We start from the raw sequence: 15,879 nt of genomic DNA on the forward strand, positions 1-15,879 counted from the left end.
TTCCATTCAGTATAGGGGAGTCCGTCATGATGCAGTGACACTAGTGACAATTCTCTCTGGCGAATCAGTAGTCTGCAATGTTTTCACCTCATCTTTTGGTATCGCCTCCGCTCGCTTGGAACCTCAACGGAGATGATACCAAAAGTAACAGGTACTATACGCAACTTTTGCCCGAACTAAAAAGGTGAGTTGAGTGCACCATTACATTTATTCCATATCCCACCCTAACTGATCTAACCCTTATTCCAAACGTACCACTAGGTACAGGTGTGTTCCTGACACTAATGCTCATGATAATATGATACATGATAATGGTACCATTTTTTCTACTCGGTTTGTGTCTCAGAGGAGGGCTGTGTACAGTTCAGACACACGCCTACCAGTGACATCATCGTTAGGCAGGTTTTTTTTGTTGTTTTTTTTCAAACAAGTCAAATTATTTATTTCATTTTTTATTAACGCAAGACAATGGCTTCATTCCCCATCGATGATGTCACTGGTAGGCTGGTTTCTGAACTGTCCACAGCCCTCCTACACAGACCGAGTAGACAAAAAAACATATTATCATGAGCATTAGTGAGGACCAATTACATGAAGATAGGTTGAAAATGGGTGAAGTTGTCCTTTAAGTTGGTTCGTGCAGAAATGTTGACACCTTCTCAGTATTGCTGGGTCTCTCTTTGAATCCTTTGATGGTTTTCAGAGCGTTCCACATGTTCCTGGTGTTGAAGCCATAGTATTGTGACTCAGCTTTAGCCCTGTATTCATTCTTTGCAGAGTGGATGACATTCCAGAGCTCATGTCAGTATCCAGGCCTCCCGAGGTGTAAAGCCCTCTCCAGACCAATCTGAGTCGGCCCGATTTTGGGCCGAATTGGCTTCGGGAAGCGTCGGCCAGTCGGTTAGGGGTCCGTCGGGGGGTCCGTCGGGACCTTTTCGGCCGACCCAGAGCCGACCGAACATGTTCAGCTTTTTAGCCGACTGGTAGCGCAGTGGCAGTGACAACAGAGGGCTGTCGGTGTTGCCAGATTATGTGAGAGAAACAAGCGACCATGTCTATGAAAACCTACATTCACTGTTTCTTGTTGTTGCTCCCAGAGAGAGAGAGAGAGATTGATTGATTTGCCCTACTTTTGCGCTGTGGTGATTGGGAGCAGGTGTGTAAATTTGTCCAGTGACGGAGTCACATGCATCCGTGTTTATGTATAAATATGTAATGCGCAAGTATGTAAACATGTCCTTCTGAGTGGGAGTTCAAGCATTGCATGAATAGGCTCGTAAAGCAGGGAGATAGTGACAGAGGAAGAGTGGTAGAGGGGGAGAGACAGAGGGGGGAGAAAGAGAGAGAGAGAGAGGGAAAGAGAGAGAGAGAGGGAAAGAGAGAGAGGAGGGGAGAGAAAGAGAAAGAGAGAGGGGAGGAAGACAGAGAGAAAGTGGGAGACGGAGAGAGAAACGGAGGGAGGGAGAAAGAGGGAGGTAAAAAGCGGCAGAGAGAGAAGGAAAGAAAGAAAGAGGGAGAGACAGAGGGAGAGAAAAAAGGGAGAGTGAAAGATTGAGAGAGAAAGAGCGAGCGAGAGATTGAGGAGACGGAAAGAGGGAGAGAGAACGAGCAATTAAGTGAATTGCTTTCACCTGCTGCTGCTGCTGCTGCTGCTGTGCGGAGTGTGCTACAGGGCATATCTCCGCCAAGCCAGGGTGACCTACCCAGGCTCATGAAATTCATATTCAGGCTAGTAGCCAATTAGAATGAAATCTTCAAAAACGGACTCATATACTGATACAGAACCATATATTGGCTATATATTATGGCTGTCGGGTGGAAATCTTGTATGTTCCTTTTTTATTATTATTTAAAAACAATTTAAAATCGTGAAAATAGCCAATCTACAAGCTGTAATTATTAATAATTAAGAAATACTATATTTTAAAGAGTGAAAAATCAACTAAAGTCATTATTAGTGCAAGTTCATTCACATTTCATTTGAATGAAAATAACTTGTGGGTAAAATACATTCTGTGAATCTAATGTGATTAATGTGACCGCTACTTCAGTCAGTGAAGTCCAGGGCTGAATGTGACATATTGAGACCTATATAACTAAATATTGGTCATTTGCCAACACATTATTTTGTGAAATAAATGGGTAATATTTCACAGATAGTTATACTATTCTTATAATATATTAAAATACAATCATCCTTAACCTTCAAGTTAAATGCATTATTTCCGTGGACTTAAAAATAATTTTTGGACTTAAAAATCTTTATTATTTTTTTGGATGGCCTTCCTGCCCTGGCAGGAAGGCCGGGCAGGGCCTTTGTGCCCTCCAAAAAATTACAACACCAAAGGCCAAGTGGCCTTGCCCCTAAAATGACGAAATTCCAGGCTTGAATGCAATAGATGTACTCTGAGTCTGTTACAAGTAAAAGTCTGGAATTCAACATTTACTTGAGTAAAAGTACTAAAGTATTGGTATAAAAATGTACTTAAAGTACCAAAAGTAAAAGTACAAAAATGTTTGAAAATAGCAGATCTACAAGCTCAGAACGCGTGCATCGCAACACGTTGTGAGCTTGTAGATCTGCTATTTTCAAATAGCTTAAAAGTATAAAATAGGGCTAAAGTGGTTAATGTATGTTTCATAATGATTTATATCTGCAAAGTAACTAGTAACTAAACATTTCAAATAATTGTTGTGGAGTACAAGTATAGACAATTGGAAATACTCCAGTAAAGTAAAAGTACCTCAAAATTGTACTTAAGTACAGTACTTGAGTAAATGTACTAGTTACTTTACACCACTGCACGTCAGTGAAGAAAAAACGCTGGGAACATCCCTAAGTGGCTTTGCAGGGAAACAAGCCCAAAGTCGCTTATAATAAGCAGACCTGGCAACGCTGGCACGCTAAAAGTCTAATTAGCACATGAATGGCCAGTCGGCTGACAGACTTAAATGGCAACTTTTGCCAACCGAATACCAGTCTGTTGCAGTCTGGAGTAGTCTGCAATAGTCTGGACGAGTCTGTTTGGTGCGGAGTTGCCTTAAGGGACAGTCGTTGCTTTAAAAGCATGGCCTGCACTTTCCTGCTAATCCACAGCTGAATTGTAAATGATCGTACACTAATCCTCTGTACAACGTCATTGATGCACTTACAAATGTATGCAGTGACTATTTCCACGTGGTGATCGATATTTAACATCTGCTGCTTCCCAGAAAAACAGTGCCAGTCAGTCAGTGGTGTCAAAATAGAACAGAGTGTGATTCATCCGACCAGCATCGTATCGTTGTCCTATTGGGCTTTCCTGTTTCTGTCTGTTTGTAGGCAGGGAGGATGATTAACCTAAGGGTGGGTGGGTTTTTTTTACAGCCTGTGCCGAATTCCACCCAGAAGCTCACTCCCGATCAGCAGCAGTGTCCAGGCAGCAAGGAAGAGCTTATTGCTTCATTGTTTTTGAATGGGAAAGTCTGTGCAAGAAAAAAACTGATTTAAACAGTTGTTTCACAGCAGAATATCATTTTACCACCCTGATTTTACTACAGACATCGGTAGGAAGATGTCAGTACCTTAGAATTTGTAACATTATGTTGGAAAATAGGTCAAAAATACAACTTTTTGCCCAACCCCCTTATCTTGGATGGCAACGCTATGGGACTGAGTCCCCGAGCAACAGTGAAAGGGGAGGTCACTGACGGGTGGTGGGGCTAGGTGGGGGAGAACCATATACCCCTCCCTAAACAGTCTGTAAACGTTTATAGTATCATACCTGTTGATCATCCCTTACAACTCCAGTGCTTGCTTAGTGTCTGATGAGGCTGGATGTCAGGCCTGGCCCTACGGGCATGCCAGAGAGGGCCTGGCACCCTCAGTTGCAAATTCTGCCCCCTCAGTTTAAGTAAAAGTAAAGTTTTATGAAAATAACTAAAATATCTAAAATATTGGCTGATAAATATGATTAGCAGTATGAAAACTCTTTCTTTGATGTTTTTCCCCATAGGCTAATATAATTATCTGACGTCAAATTTCCCACTGTACAATCACCAGCAGCAGGCCTACTCAAGATGAACGTCGTTTTTTTTTTTGTGATAATAGGCTATTCAAATACCACAGGATATTATTGCATGTCTTCCATACACAGCCATGAACACTCAATGCATTGTCGTGGAGTGATTATCTCAGCAGCATCCCACGGTATACCAACCACGACGCACCTGTCAATTATGGTTCTGTGTAGGTTCTTTAAATCAACAAGGGCACGCAGGTTTATAGCTTCTTAATCGTCACTGTGAAATAAATAGTCTTTCTTGTGTTGTTATTTAGCCTTTCAGATGCTATTGCCCCCCTCAGTCATTTCATCCTGGCGCCGGGCCTGCTGGATGTAGACCACTGTAATCACAACCAGTATGACCTCTATGGGGAGATCAAATGGATAGCATCTGATCATTAGATGCTCTAGATTAGGGGAACATCCTTTAAGCTGGGCTCACACTACAGGATAATCGTAGTGATTTTGGGTCGGAAACGTCCCTCCCGACTATCGTTCCCTAGTATCGTTCATGCTTGATCGGGAGCGATTATCTGGCAAGATAAGATGCTGTAGTGTGAGCGGCTCAAACCTCCCGATTTGCTCACAGACAATCTCGCCGCCCCAAAATAAATGTATAATTCTCAAATATGTTTCATATTTATATTAATGATTACATCACTGCTGTGCGAGTGGGACAGCGGGAGTGGCTTGCGACTGAGTGAGAGACAAACAAGGAGACAGGCATGAATGAGAGGACGTTTGACACGGCGACTGGTCAGAACAACCTGTGGTGCGTTGGACAGCTGAGGCTTGTCGATATAACTGTCTATATAACGTGTCTTCCCAGACATATCACAACCATTCGTCCATTACCACTGCAAGTTTAACCGGCTCCGCCGCTCTTTAGTTCTGCTCAAAGGTCAAACGTCCTTTCATTCACTTCATGTCTGTCTCCTTGTAGTTGTTTCTCTCAGCCGTGCGCCACTCCTGTTGTCCCATCCAGATGCCTTTTAATTAATTACCGGGGCGGCCCGATCGTCTGCGAGCAAAACAGAGACTGGATCTTTGAACCGCTCACACTATAGGGTAGTCTTGCCAGATAATCGCTCCCAATAAGCCAAAATCACAGAGGCGTTTCCAATCCAAAATCACCATGATTATCTTGTAGTGTGAGCCCAGCATAAGAATATATATAGTCTCCATATTCAAGCACCATGTTGTTGATCATGAAGCAAATGTTACCTCCCTTCCTGAATTGAATGTCTACATCAGTGGTTTTCAGGCCGTGACCCCCAAAAATAATCATATTTGAACTAGTGACCCCCTACCCTGACAAGCACTTGGAATTGTAGGAGGTGAGTCATTACATTTAGTTTGACTCAGATAAATATTGTGAAAATAGCAGATTTACAAGCAACGCGAGGCGTTGTAAGCTTATAGATCTGCTATTTTCACAATGTTTGGCTCTTTCTTATATTATTTGACAATTTGGGCAATGTACTGACCAGTTAAAAAGTTAAAATTGTCACTTCACTGTCATCTGGGGACCCCCCCAAAATAATGTGACCCCCCCCCCTGGCGGTCCCGACCCTCAGGTTGAGAACCACTGGTCTATATGATAGCGCAGTCAGGAACCGAGGGGGTTAGCCATATTTCTGTGAAAACTGCTACTACTGCCATTACCACATTACTACTACTTGTACTACTACCATTACTACTACTACTGCTACTACTACAGCCATTACTACTAATACTACAGTACCATTAGTACTACTGTCTGCTTCTACTTCCATCACTAACACTACTACTACTACCATCACAAGCTACTGCCTCTAAGTCAAGTCAGTTTTATTCATAAATCATGTTTAAAAACAAACAAATATTGAGCAGAAAGTGCTGAGGCAGTTCATAAAGCCGATGAATGATGGCTGTTGTTAGCTTTAGTTATTAGGGCCCAGCAAGCAGAGCTCAGGCACACTGCTGGCAGCGGTTCAAACACAGATTTATAGAGAAGTATACTTTGATTACGAGCAGAGCCAGAAGAACCGCGGCGCGGAGCAGAGAGTGAGCTGAGCTGTCGTTTGTAAAGCGGGCTGGCAAGCAGAGTTGCCATGTCCGCTTATTGTAAGCGACTTTGGGCTTGTTTTTCTGTTAAGTTGTATTTAAATATTGGTAGTTGCGGGTTGCTGTTTTTGGGGCTTGCTTCCAAATGTTGTTTAAACCAGTGGTTCTCAAACATTTTCATGTCAAGGACCCCCAAATTAATATGTACATACAACGCGTCACAATGCAACGCGTTGTGAGCTTGCAGATCTGTATATTTTCAAATATCCCACGCATATAGGTTTAAAGTGCTCATGTGGCCTAGTCACCTCTTTTGGTCTTGTTTTCATAGGCCTAGTTGGTTATTTCTCTCGCACAATCTGGCAACGCTGCTGGTAAGACGCTGGGCGAGGCGGGCAGGCCGGGCAGAGTGGCAGAAGACGGAGCGAGGCAGACATGCACAGACAACAAGTAAAAGTAAACCTGAGGTGCAGGGAAACGGGATGCCAAGCACAGTTTAGGCAACAAATGAGTACCGTCTGACGCATAACCGCTGGTGGAAGAAGACAGCATGCCGACTTTTTACTTAAGTAGAAGTGGCAATAGCACAATGGAGAAATACTCTGGCCAGTCTGCAGTTGTAAATAAGACTTTGTTCTTAATATTGCCTGCCTGGTTAAATAAAGGTCGAATACAAATAAATGGTACAAGTAAGAGTCTTGCATTCAAAATGTATTCACTCACATTAAAGGGATAGTTCACCCCCAAAAAAAAAAAATGATATCGATTAGTCACCCCATGGAGACTTGAATGCATCGATATTTTTTGCGTTTTTGTTTAATTCCTAAGCCAATAATTTGATGACCAGCGGACCGGTAGGAGACCTACCGGAACCGCTGCCGGTCATCAAATAACCGCTCGCTGGTGTATATAACCAGGGGAAAACTTAAGCTGAATATAGCTGCGTCCCGGTCAACCTTTTAGGGTTTTAAAAGGATCCCTGGCTAATAAGCCTTATATGCCTTAATACATTATCATTTCCCTCCATAACTAAAATGTAAAATTAATTAATTATTTTAGAAATAGTTCATCTTTCACTCAATAGGGAAAACTCTGGTCGCAAGTTGATAATGTAATTTGTCCATGTGTGGTCCAGCCCTATGGAGTGTATGGAACGCATGTGTAATAAAACATATTTAAAATGTTGTTTTGATGTTCATAATAACCTTAGGAAGTATTAAGTTGTTTTTTATTAGCACATTAATTCCATACATTCCTTAGGGCTGGACCACACATGGACAAATGACATCATCAACGATAGGAGCAGTCCCTATTGAGTGAAAGATAAACTACTTCTATAATAAATACAATATTTAAAGTTGTACAATGCAGAATCACAAATAACGATTTTTAGCAACCTCTGCTGGTCACTACCGTCACTGCATACAATTTCCCTAGTCCTCGATTACCCAGAATTCCATTCGTTTTCACCGGAAGCCGGAAGCGTTTCAAAAAGCGATCTTTTAATTGTTTTATACTATCTATGGATCGTTTCTCTTAGCCAGTGGAGCATTAGTTACCATGAGCTGTGCTTTCTTTTTCTGTTCTTTTTCGATCTTCCAATCCTACATTATCTTAAAATCAGCGTGAGGTTCCTTTTTGTTAATAGCGCGGTAGTTCCTGGCCAAACAGGAAACCGTTGCGGTAGTTCCTGAGGACGTCGGCCACGACGTCATGACGTTGGCCAGGAACGTCATTTTCCCGGGAAAGTCCCCCCCGTACACGTTCAATAGAAAATATATAAATAAAAGGCTTCCGGGGGTGAAATTCACGGAGTGGGTGTTGTGAAACTTTTGCCACTCGCAAAAGATATACAATTTAACTTTAGTTTTGTTGAAAACGTTACCTAGTATTACTTTAAGGTGTTTTTAAATTATTTTTTTTCTGTCATGTCACCTCTCTCTTCGCTCTACTTCATCCTCATCATCACCAACATGATCATCCTCATCATCATCATCCTCATCACCACCACCATCATCTTCGTCACCAAACATCCTCTCCTCCGCGCCTCTGTGTCATCCTCCTTCCATCCCTACATTCAGCCAAGGCTTCCTTCTCAGTGTGTGAGTACCAACTTTCACCATCATCATCATCATCTTCTTCTTCATATCGTTGCTGTTTATCTCTAATTTCTTTTACTTTTTTGTTTCTTTGTCCTGTTTCGTTGTACAAGACTGCCCTGCAAAAATACCCGATCTACAAGCTCAAAACACGTCACGCAGCTTGTAGATTGCCTATTTTAGCTACATTTGAAACGTTTAACCAATGTTAAATATTACCAAGAGCTTGTGATTAAATAATAACACACGTATTTTTTTCCCGTTGCCTGAAAAGTAACAGTTTTGGACATACAGTACAAGAGAGTGAGAAAGACTCTATTTAGAGCATGATGTTTTCTACTTCTCTTGTGATCTACTCTACTATCTTATAATCTCCTCCACTGTGCTCTACTGTACACAGCTGCTCATAAGAAGAAGGGAGAGATCTTACAGCCGTGCGACACTGAGTATCCCAGCTTCGTCTACGAGCCGTCAGTCAAAGAAACCAACAGCATCATTAAATGTGGACGCTGTCAGAAGTAAGAACACGCACTCACACGCACGCACGCACGCACGCACGCGCGCACGCACGCACGCACGCACGCACGCACGCACGCACGCACGCACACATTCTTAATGAATTGAATACACAGGACCACACACACACTTGGTAGACTTCTGGTCTACTACATGGTGTGGCAGTGCCCCCATGAGGCCAAATGTGGTACAACGTAGTAGCAGCTTACGTTTACATTGAGTTAGATTGTATTTATACTGTATCTTAAAATAATGTTTGTTTTTCGCTTTTCCCCCTTTTCCTGTGTGTGTGTGTGTGTGTGTGTGTGTGTGTGTGTGTGTGTGTGTGTGTGTGTGTGTGTGTGTGTGTGTGTGTGCGTGCGTGCATGTGTGTGCGTGTGCCAGGATGTTTGTGGTACAGCAGGTACCAGACAGTAATCTGTTGATGGTCGTAGCTCAGGCAGACTGTGACTGCAGCAGACATCACCCCAGTACCAACCTCAATCCCACGGAGGTCAAATATATCCTTCACTGTGTGTGTGTGTGTGTGTGTGTGTGTGTGTGTGTGTGTGTGTGTGTGTGTGTGTGTGTGTGTGTGTGTGTGTGTGTGTGTGTGTGTGTGTGTGTGTGTGTGTGTGTAAGCCCCGATCTATACTTTGTCGTACTACGATTGGTGAAAATAACTGATCTTTACATTCTTTTTATGAAGTTATTATTTGTCCATGCTTTTCTTGCCTTTATTGATTCTTACAGTGCAGAGATACAGGAAACAGGGATATGTGGTATGCTCCTTAACCCATTCAAAGCATCTGTGTAATTTTAGATTTCTTTGGCTAAATTCAAAAATAGCAGATCTACAAGCTCATGAGCTTGTAGATCTGCAAATTTTTTGTAATCGTGAAACTTTGTGCAAATATTTTAATATATATATTTTTTTAAAGCGAACATTTGTAACTCAAATCTTTGCTTCTGGGGGTCCCTGGAACAAAAGATTTTGAGATGGGGGTCCGCGGCAAAATACATATGATTTTGGGGGTCCTTTGAGAACCACTGATATTATTGCAACGTAAGTTTTTTCAAAAAAACTGTTAGGATTTGGAAGATATTTGTAGAATCCCCAGAAGCAAAGATTTGAGTTACAAGTGTTCGCTTTAAAAAAATATACATTCAAAGATTTGCAAAAAAAATCTGGATTTGACTGTTTTCGAAAAATGTAAATAAAAGGAAACTTTTGGCTATTAGTGTCATGTCCAGTATAGGGATACCAGGGTTAAAGTGGTTAAATGCCTTGCTCAAGGGAAACACAGGGGATATGTTGAGAGGGTTGCTCTTGGAACAGTTGCTCTGAACCAGCAACCTTTGAGTCTCTAGTCTTATTTTGGTTTCGAGTGTTTGTCCTTGACCACATGGCACATAACGCCTCTGTGAAGTGTGACAGGATGAGGTCACAGAAGATCCGCAGACGCCCAGAGTCCTGCCACGCCTACCACCCCAAGGTCAGCCTCCTATTGGTCCGCTCCGTGATTGACGCTGCCCCTTACCAATTACAAGCACCCACCCCTGAACAAAAGCCAAGTCAAAGTATCTAAATAAATGAATGCACACACAGAGATCGGCGAGTAACTCCATACCTCTCAGGGTTATGGGGGTCCTTGAAAATAAAACGTTTGAGAACCACTGTACCAGTGGACTACTAATGTGCCACAGTGGTGTAAAGTAACTAAGTACATTTACTCAAGTACTGTACTTAAGTACACTTTTGAGGCATTTTTACTTTATTGGAGTATTTTCAGTACTTTTACTTCTACTCCACTACATCTCAGAGGCAAATATTGTACTTCTACTCCACTACAATTATTTGAACATTTTTGTTACTAGTTACTTTGTAGATTTTGATTATTATTACAAAACACACTAACCACCTATATATGTTTCGGCCTTTTGAAAATAGCCGATCTACAAGCTCACAATCAGTGTTGGAAAGTAACTAAAGTAATATGTAACTTAAAGTAATATTATTACTTTTTTCCAGTAACTGGTAAAGTAACTAATTACTTTTGGCAGGGAGTAATAAGTAAAGTAACTATATTACTTTTTAATCAAGTAATATATAATAAGTAATATATTACTATGTTTTAGTAACTTTTCCAACACAGTGTTGGAAAGTAATGTTTTAGTAACTTTTCCAACACAGTGTTGGAAAGTAACTAAAGTACTATGTAACTTAAAGTAATATATTACTTTTTTCCAGTAACTATTAAAGTAACTAATTACTTTTGGCTGGGAGTAATAAGTAAAGTACCTATATTACTTTTTAAACAAGTAATATGTAATAAGTAATACATTACTATGTTTTAGTAACTTTTCCAACACTGCTCACAATGCGATCAAAATAAGAACATTATAATGGTGTGTAAAAACTAAATAAAAAATGTGCTACCGACATATTGATGACCCCTGCTTCCACTGCTGGTTTTCCTTGAATTATGTCTATGAAACATCTCACATGTTTTTGTCTCTGTGTAGGAGAATGCCAAGGACTGCGGCGGGGCGTGTGTCATCTCGCTGTCTGTCGCTCTGTTTCTCGTCTGTCTCTCGTTCTCCACACTCGCCTACCGATGACAGCTCTGTAGCTCCGCCCACCTTCACCTCTGATCGGATTAAACATGCAAAAAAGATTCAATGGATCTGATTGGACCGTCGCCATGGATACACTTCCTGGTTTGGGTTTGCTTCTATGCACCATTTTCCAAAGTGAACTACACTGGATGACAGAATGGGAACTATGATTCACCCAAAATATGTCACTTTTGGCTTTGCTTCGTGTGAAACACTAAAGATGACGATGAATACACAAGCACACGCCGCAAGACGACACGAGGGTAACATCTCAAGTGAATGGGATATCAAATGCTCACACAACAACAGACACAAAGCTGAGAAGCTGACTCTGGAACCGAAATGATCACATTCAACAACAAAAAAAATACTTTTACGTAAGCCTAGACATAAACATAACATAATGTCTAATAAAGGTGTGGCCTTGCTGTCCAATCATGAACTATCAATAGTAAGCTATATGTGAGACGTTTGTGAATGAAGCCGCACAAATCACAATGTGGTGTTCAGTGGCAATGCTGCACTATGGGAAAAATGTCTATATGTCTCCTTTGACAAAAGGAAATAGCAATCATAGATATTTCAGCTGACAGTACAAAAGTGCTTAACAAGAACAATATTGGTGTAACTATTTGATTAACTTGGGGGGGGAGATTATCATTAAACTTGCACACTCTTCATGTGTTTTCACTTCACCAGTTTTTTCCTGGTTATGCACAATGTTGTGCAGACAGTGTGAGCTGTGATTGGTTACTTTTGAGGGTAGTCAGGGTACAGACAAACCCTGTTATAGATGGGCTGGCTTTTGGCCACGCTGTAAAATCATCAAAGCAAACCTTTTTTTTAAAGGAAAACATAAATAATGTATAATTAGTTATCAGCCAATTAAAGAGAGACAGCGGGATCCCAAAACGGCGTTGGCGGCCGAATTAAAAGAGGCTTAGATATGGATGTCAACTGGAATGCTACCTGCAACAGTAATTAAGTTATAAAAAATAAAGCATGAATGGCAATAATACAAATTCAGCATTAATATTTCAATGTTTTATTTTAATTTGTGTTTTAAAGTGTTTTCTGTGATTGTTTCAACAAAGAGAAAAAACGATTTGATTTATTACAACTCTTTAATTCTGTGTAGGGTAGGCTTTAAACCTGCTCTCTGTCTGTCTGTGTGTGTGTGTCTGTATATACAGTATATGAGAATGGGACAATTTTTCTTAGCATCACATTGCTTGCCGAGTATTAACCACAGATCCACGATGGCCTTCCATTTATTAGCAGTTTATTGCTAACTGACAATACTAAATATCTGTTTTTGTGTACTAGGATTGCAAATGATCACTGCTAACTGGCTAGCATAGCCGCCAGTCTGACTTCATAGTAGTTGATAGTACGAAGGGTTAGCAAAGTTACATGAATTGCTCAGCATATTGACAGCCATGTTATCTTATAATCCATGAGATATCCATGCGAGAAAATTTCAATAAAACATACAAACAGAGCAAACGGCTTTTGACACGATGAGAACAATATTCATTTGATGGTGTGATGCTTTCTGAAATGTCGTCTGTTTATTTGCAGTTTTGTGTCATGTAGAAATGTCAGGGAATTTTTGGAGTATGTATCTTAATGTTTGCATATTTAACTTTTGTTTCATGTGTTCTAGCGTGCACTCACTGACTGGGTCCTAATAGTTATTCGTAATAACCTTTAACAAAATGTGTTCAAGCTCACATTACCTGTACATTTTGCCTGTTCACATGACGTACCTTGATTGTGTGTGTGTGTGTGTGTGTGTGTGTGTGTGTGTGTGTGTGTGTGTGTGTGTGTGTGTGTGTGTGTGTGTGTGTGTGTGTGTGTGTGTGTGTGTGTGTGTGTGTGTGTGTGTGTGGACTGGAGGTCATGTTACTGCGTTATGTACCATGCTGAGATAAATTAATATTCTTGTCTTATTCAAAATGTGGTTTCATTGAAGTTATGAATCATCTGTGAAAATAAATGTCACAGCTCATTCATTCTGACTGCTAATGTTTGACACACACACACACACACACACACACACACACACACACACACACACACACACACACACACACACACACACACACACACACACACACACACACACTAAATAGAAATTGTGGTTAAATGCTCACATTCTATGACTACGATGCTTGCTCATTTAGTGGGATATGGAAGACAAAACAGAAGAGCAACTCTTCCTCAAGTGACTGAGAATGTCAATGCAGGACGTGATCAGCAAGAGCAGCCCATACGCATCTACGTAGAGCAGTGGTTCTCAACCTCGCGTTGCAAGGCGTTGTGAGCTTGTAGATCAGCTATTTTCACCATTTTTGCATCTTATATTATTTGACAATTTGGCCAATCTTTCATCACTTTTTTATTTTCTTTCTTTCTTTTTAGGTATTAAAAAGGTCTTAAAAAAACCACTGGGTTGCGGTGCATAAACACAATCATTACAGACAAATGCACATTTGAGTTCAGTGGTGAGGCAATCACAAATAAGTTGAAGCCCACTGCGCAGTGGTGCACCACTCAGCCTTTGTGTAACCGGTGCTTTATCTCTGTGTTGTGTTGAATGGATTAGATTAGATGACCCCAGGACTCTCTTTGGAGACAATCTCCATTTATTCTGACGAGAAATGACATTTGATCTGGTAGCAACCAAATGTAGAACAAAAATGGTTAAATTATCATTACTGCTCTGCCACCAAAATGTGGAATGACCTGACACCATCCATTAAAGCAGTGGTTCTCAACCTGTGGGTCGGTACCTCCAGGGGGGTCCCCACATGATTTTGGAGGTGTCCCTAGAATGACAGGGAAGTAACAATTTAATGAAAGAAAAGAAAAAGACCATTACTGCATCAAAAGTAATAAACAAACTATACTATAACAAGTAAGACGCGCGAACGCTGGAAGCGAACGCAGCTCGAAAATATTGTGTATTTACGGACTTGTAATCCGTGTTATTTCACCGTGATGGGGAGAGAACATTGACATTGTGTGTTTGGCCTAAACATCAGCAGCACAGGGAACTACAACCAAGCTGTAAAGGACCTGAGAGACAAGGCAAGAAGGGCATTCTATGCTATCAAAAGAAACATCAAAATAGACATCCCAATTAAAACCTGGCTTAAAATACTGGACTCTGTGATAGAACCAATTTCCCTCTATGGTTGTGAGATCTGGGGACCATTAGCAAACCATGACCTTGAAAAATGGGATAAACACCAAACCGAGACCCTACACACAGAATTCTGCAAATCCATTCTCCGTACCCAGCGTAAAACACCAAATAATGCATGCAGGGCAGAATTAGGACGATACCCACTCATAATCAAAATAAAAAAGAGAGCACTTAAGTTCTGCAACCACCTAAAAGAAAGCGACCTAGATGCACTCCATAACAAGGCACTCACACACAGCGAAACTCTAGAGAGATGCCCCCTCAGCCAGCTGGCCCTGGAACTCCGGGCACAAACACAAACAGAGCCACGTGATAGAAAACCCATTGGACTAAACCAAATTATAAAACAGCAAAAGGAAAACTACCTGACACACTGGAAAGAAGCAACACAAAAGCAGAGTAAACTAGAATGCTATCTGGCCCTAAACAGAGAATACGCAGTGGCAGAATACCTGAGCACCGTGACCGACCCAAAACAAAGAAAAATCTTAACCAGGTACAGACTCAGTGAGCACAGTCTTGCGATCGAGAAAGGTCGTCACAGGCAGACCTGTATCCCGAGAGAAGACAGACTATGCACCCACTGCACACAAAATGAAGTGGAAACCGAGCTACACTTCCTAACCGTCTGTCCATTGTACCAAGACATCAGAGACACATACTTCCCACAGATTACAACCACACACGGAGATTTTGAAAACATGACCAATGACAAAAAACTCCCATATCTGCTAGGCGAAGTACAACAATGTGCAAACACAGCAGCAAGATTCGTGAGTTGTTGCGATAGGAGAAGGATATCAAACGGAACACAACCACCCTAAAGACTAATCATTGTGTATATTCCTGCACTATACCTGCACCCAGTGATCTTGGTACATAGAAATTGATCTATTGAAGATTCTGACTTTCAAATGTACATATTTTTTGTTTTGATTGTATTTCTGTATTGTTGTATTGTGCTTTCTGCTTTGGCAATGTAAACGTATGTTTTCTCATGCCAATAAAGCCCTTTGAATTGAATTGAATTGAATTGTGTGTGTGTGTGTGTGTGTGTGTGTGTGTGTGTGTGTGTGTGTGTGTGTGTGTGTGTGTGTGTGTGTGTGTGTGTGTGTGTGTGTTTTGCAGGCTGTTGTGCATTGTAATCAGAGCATTGTCTAAATTCCTGCACTCTGGCGCACTCGGGTGGCTGCTTACAGGCAGTGCACGCATGTGAGTCACATGGGGTCGCGAGCCAATGAGAGCATGAACACAGACTCACAGACACACAGACACACACACACACACAACCCGAGCACGGTTACATAGGGTGCGTTCGAAAATTACGCACCGGAGCACACTCGCCTATTAGTTTGTATTGGCCAGT

The 15,879-nt window shown here is 41.3% G+C and overlaps 1 protein-coding gene across 1 annotated transcript in view; it reads left to right on the plus strand.

Moving 5' to 3' along the window:
• Positions 1-11,305, plus strand: part of cacna2d4a (calcium channel, voltage-dependent, alpha 2/delta subunit 4a) — a gene marked incomplete at both ends in the record, with an annotated part of 127,144 nt that extends 115,839 nt beyond the window's left edge. Inside the window, 4 exons of the mRNA XM_080421161.1 lie at positions 8,589-8,706; positions 9,089-9,209; positions 10,102-10,179; positions 11,210-11,305. Coding sequence (XP_080277287.1) covers positions 8,589-8,706; positions 9,089-9,209; positions 10,102-10,179; positions 11,210-11,305 — 413 coding nt within the window. The remainder of the gene's footprint in view (positions 1-8,588; positions 8,707-9,088; positions 9,210-10,101; positions 10,180-11,209) is intronic.
• Between the last annotated feature and the right edge of the window lie 4,574 nt (positions 11,306-15,879).

The sequence above is a fragment of the Gymnoscopelus braueri genome (genome assembly GCF_963280865.1).
Source record: "Gymnoscopelus braueri genome assembly, chromosome: 23".
NCBI lineage: Eukaryota > Metazoa > Chordata > Actinopteri > Myctophiformes > Myctophidae > Gymnoscopelus > Gymnoscopelus braueri.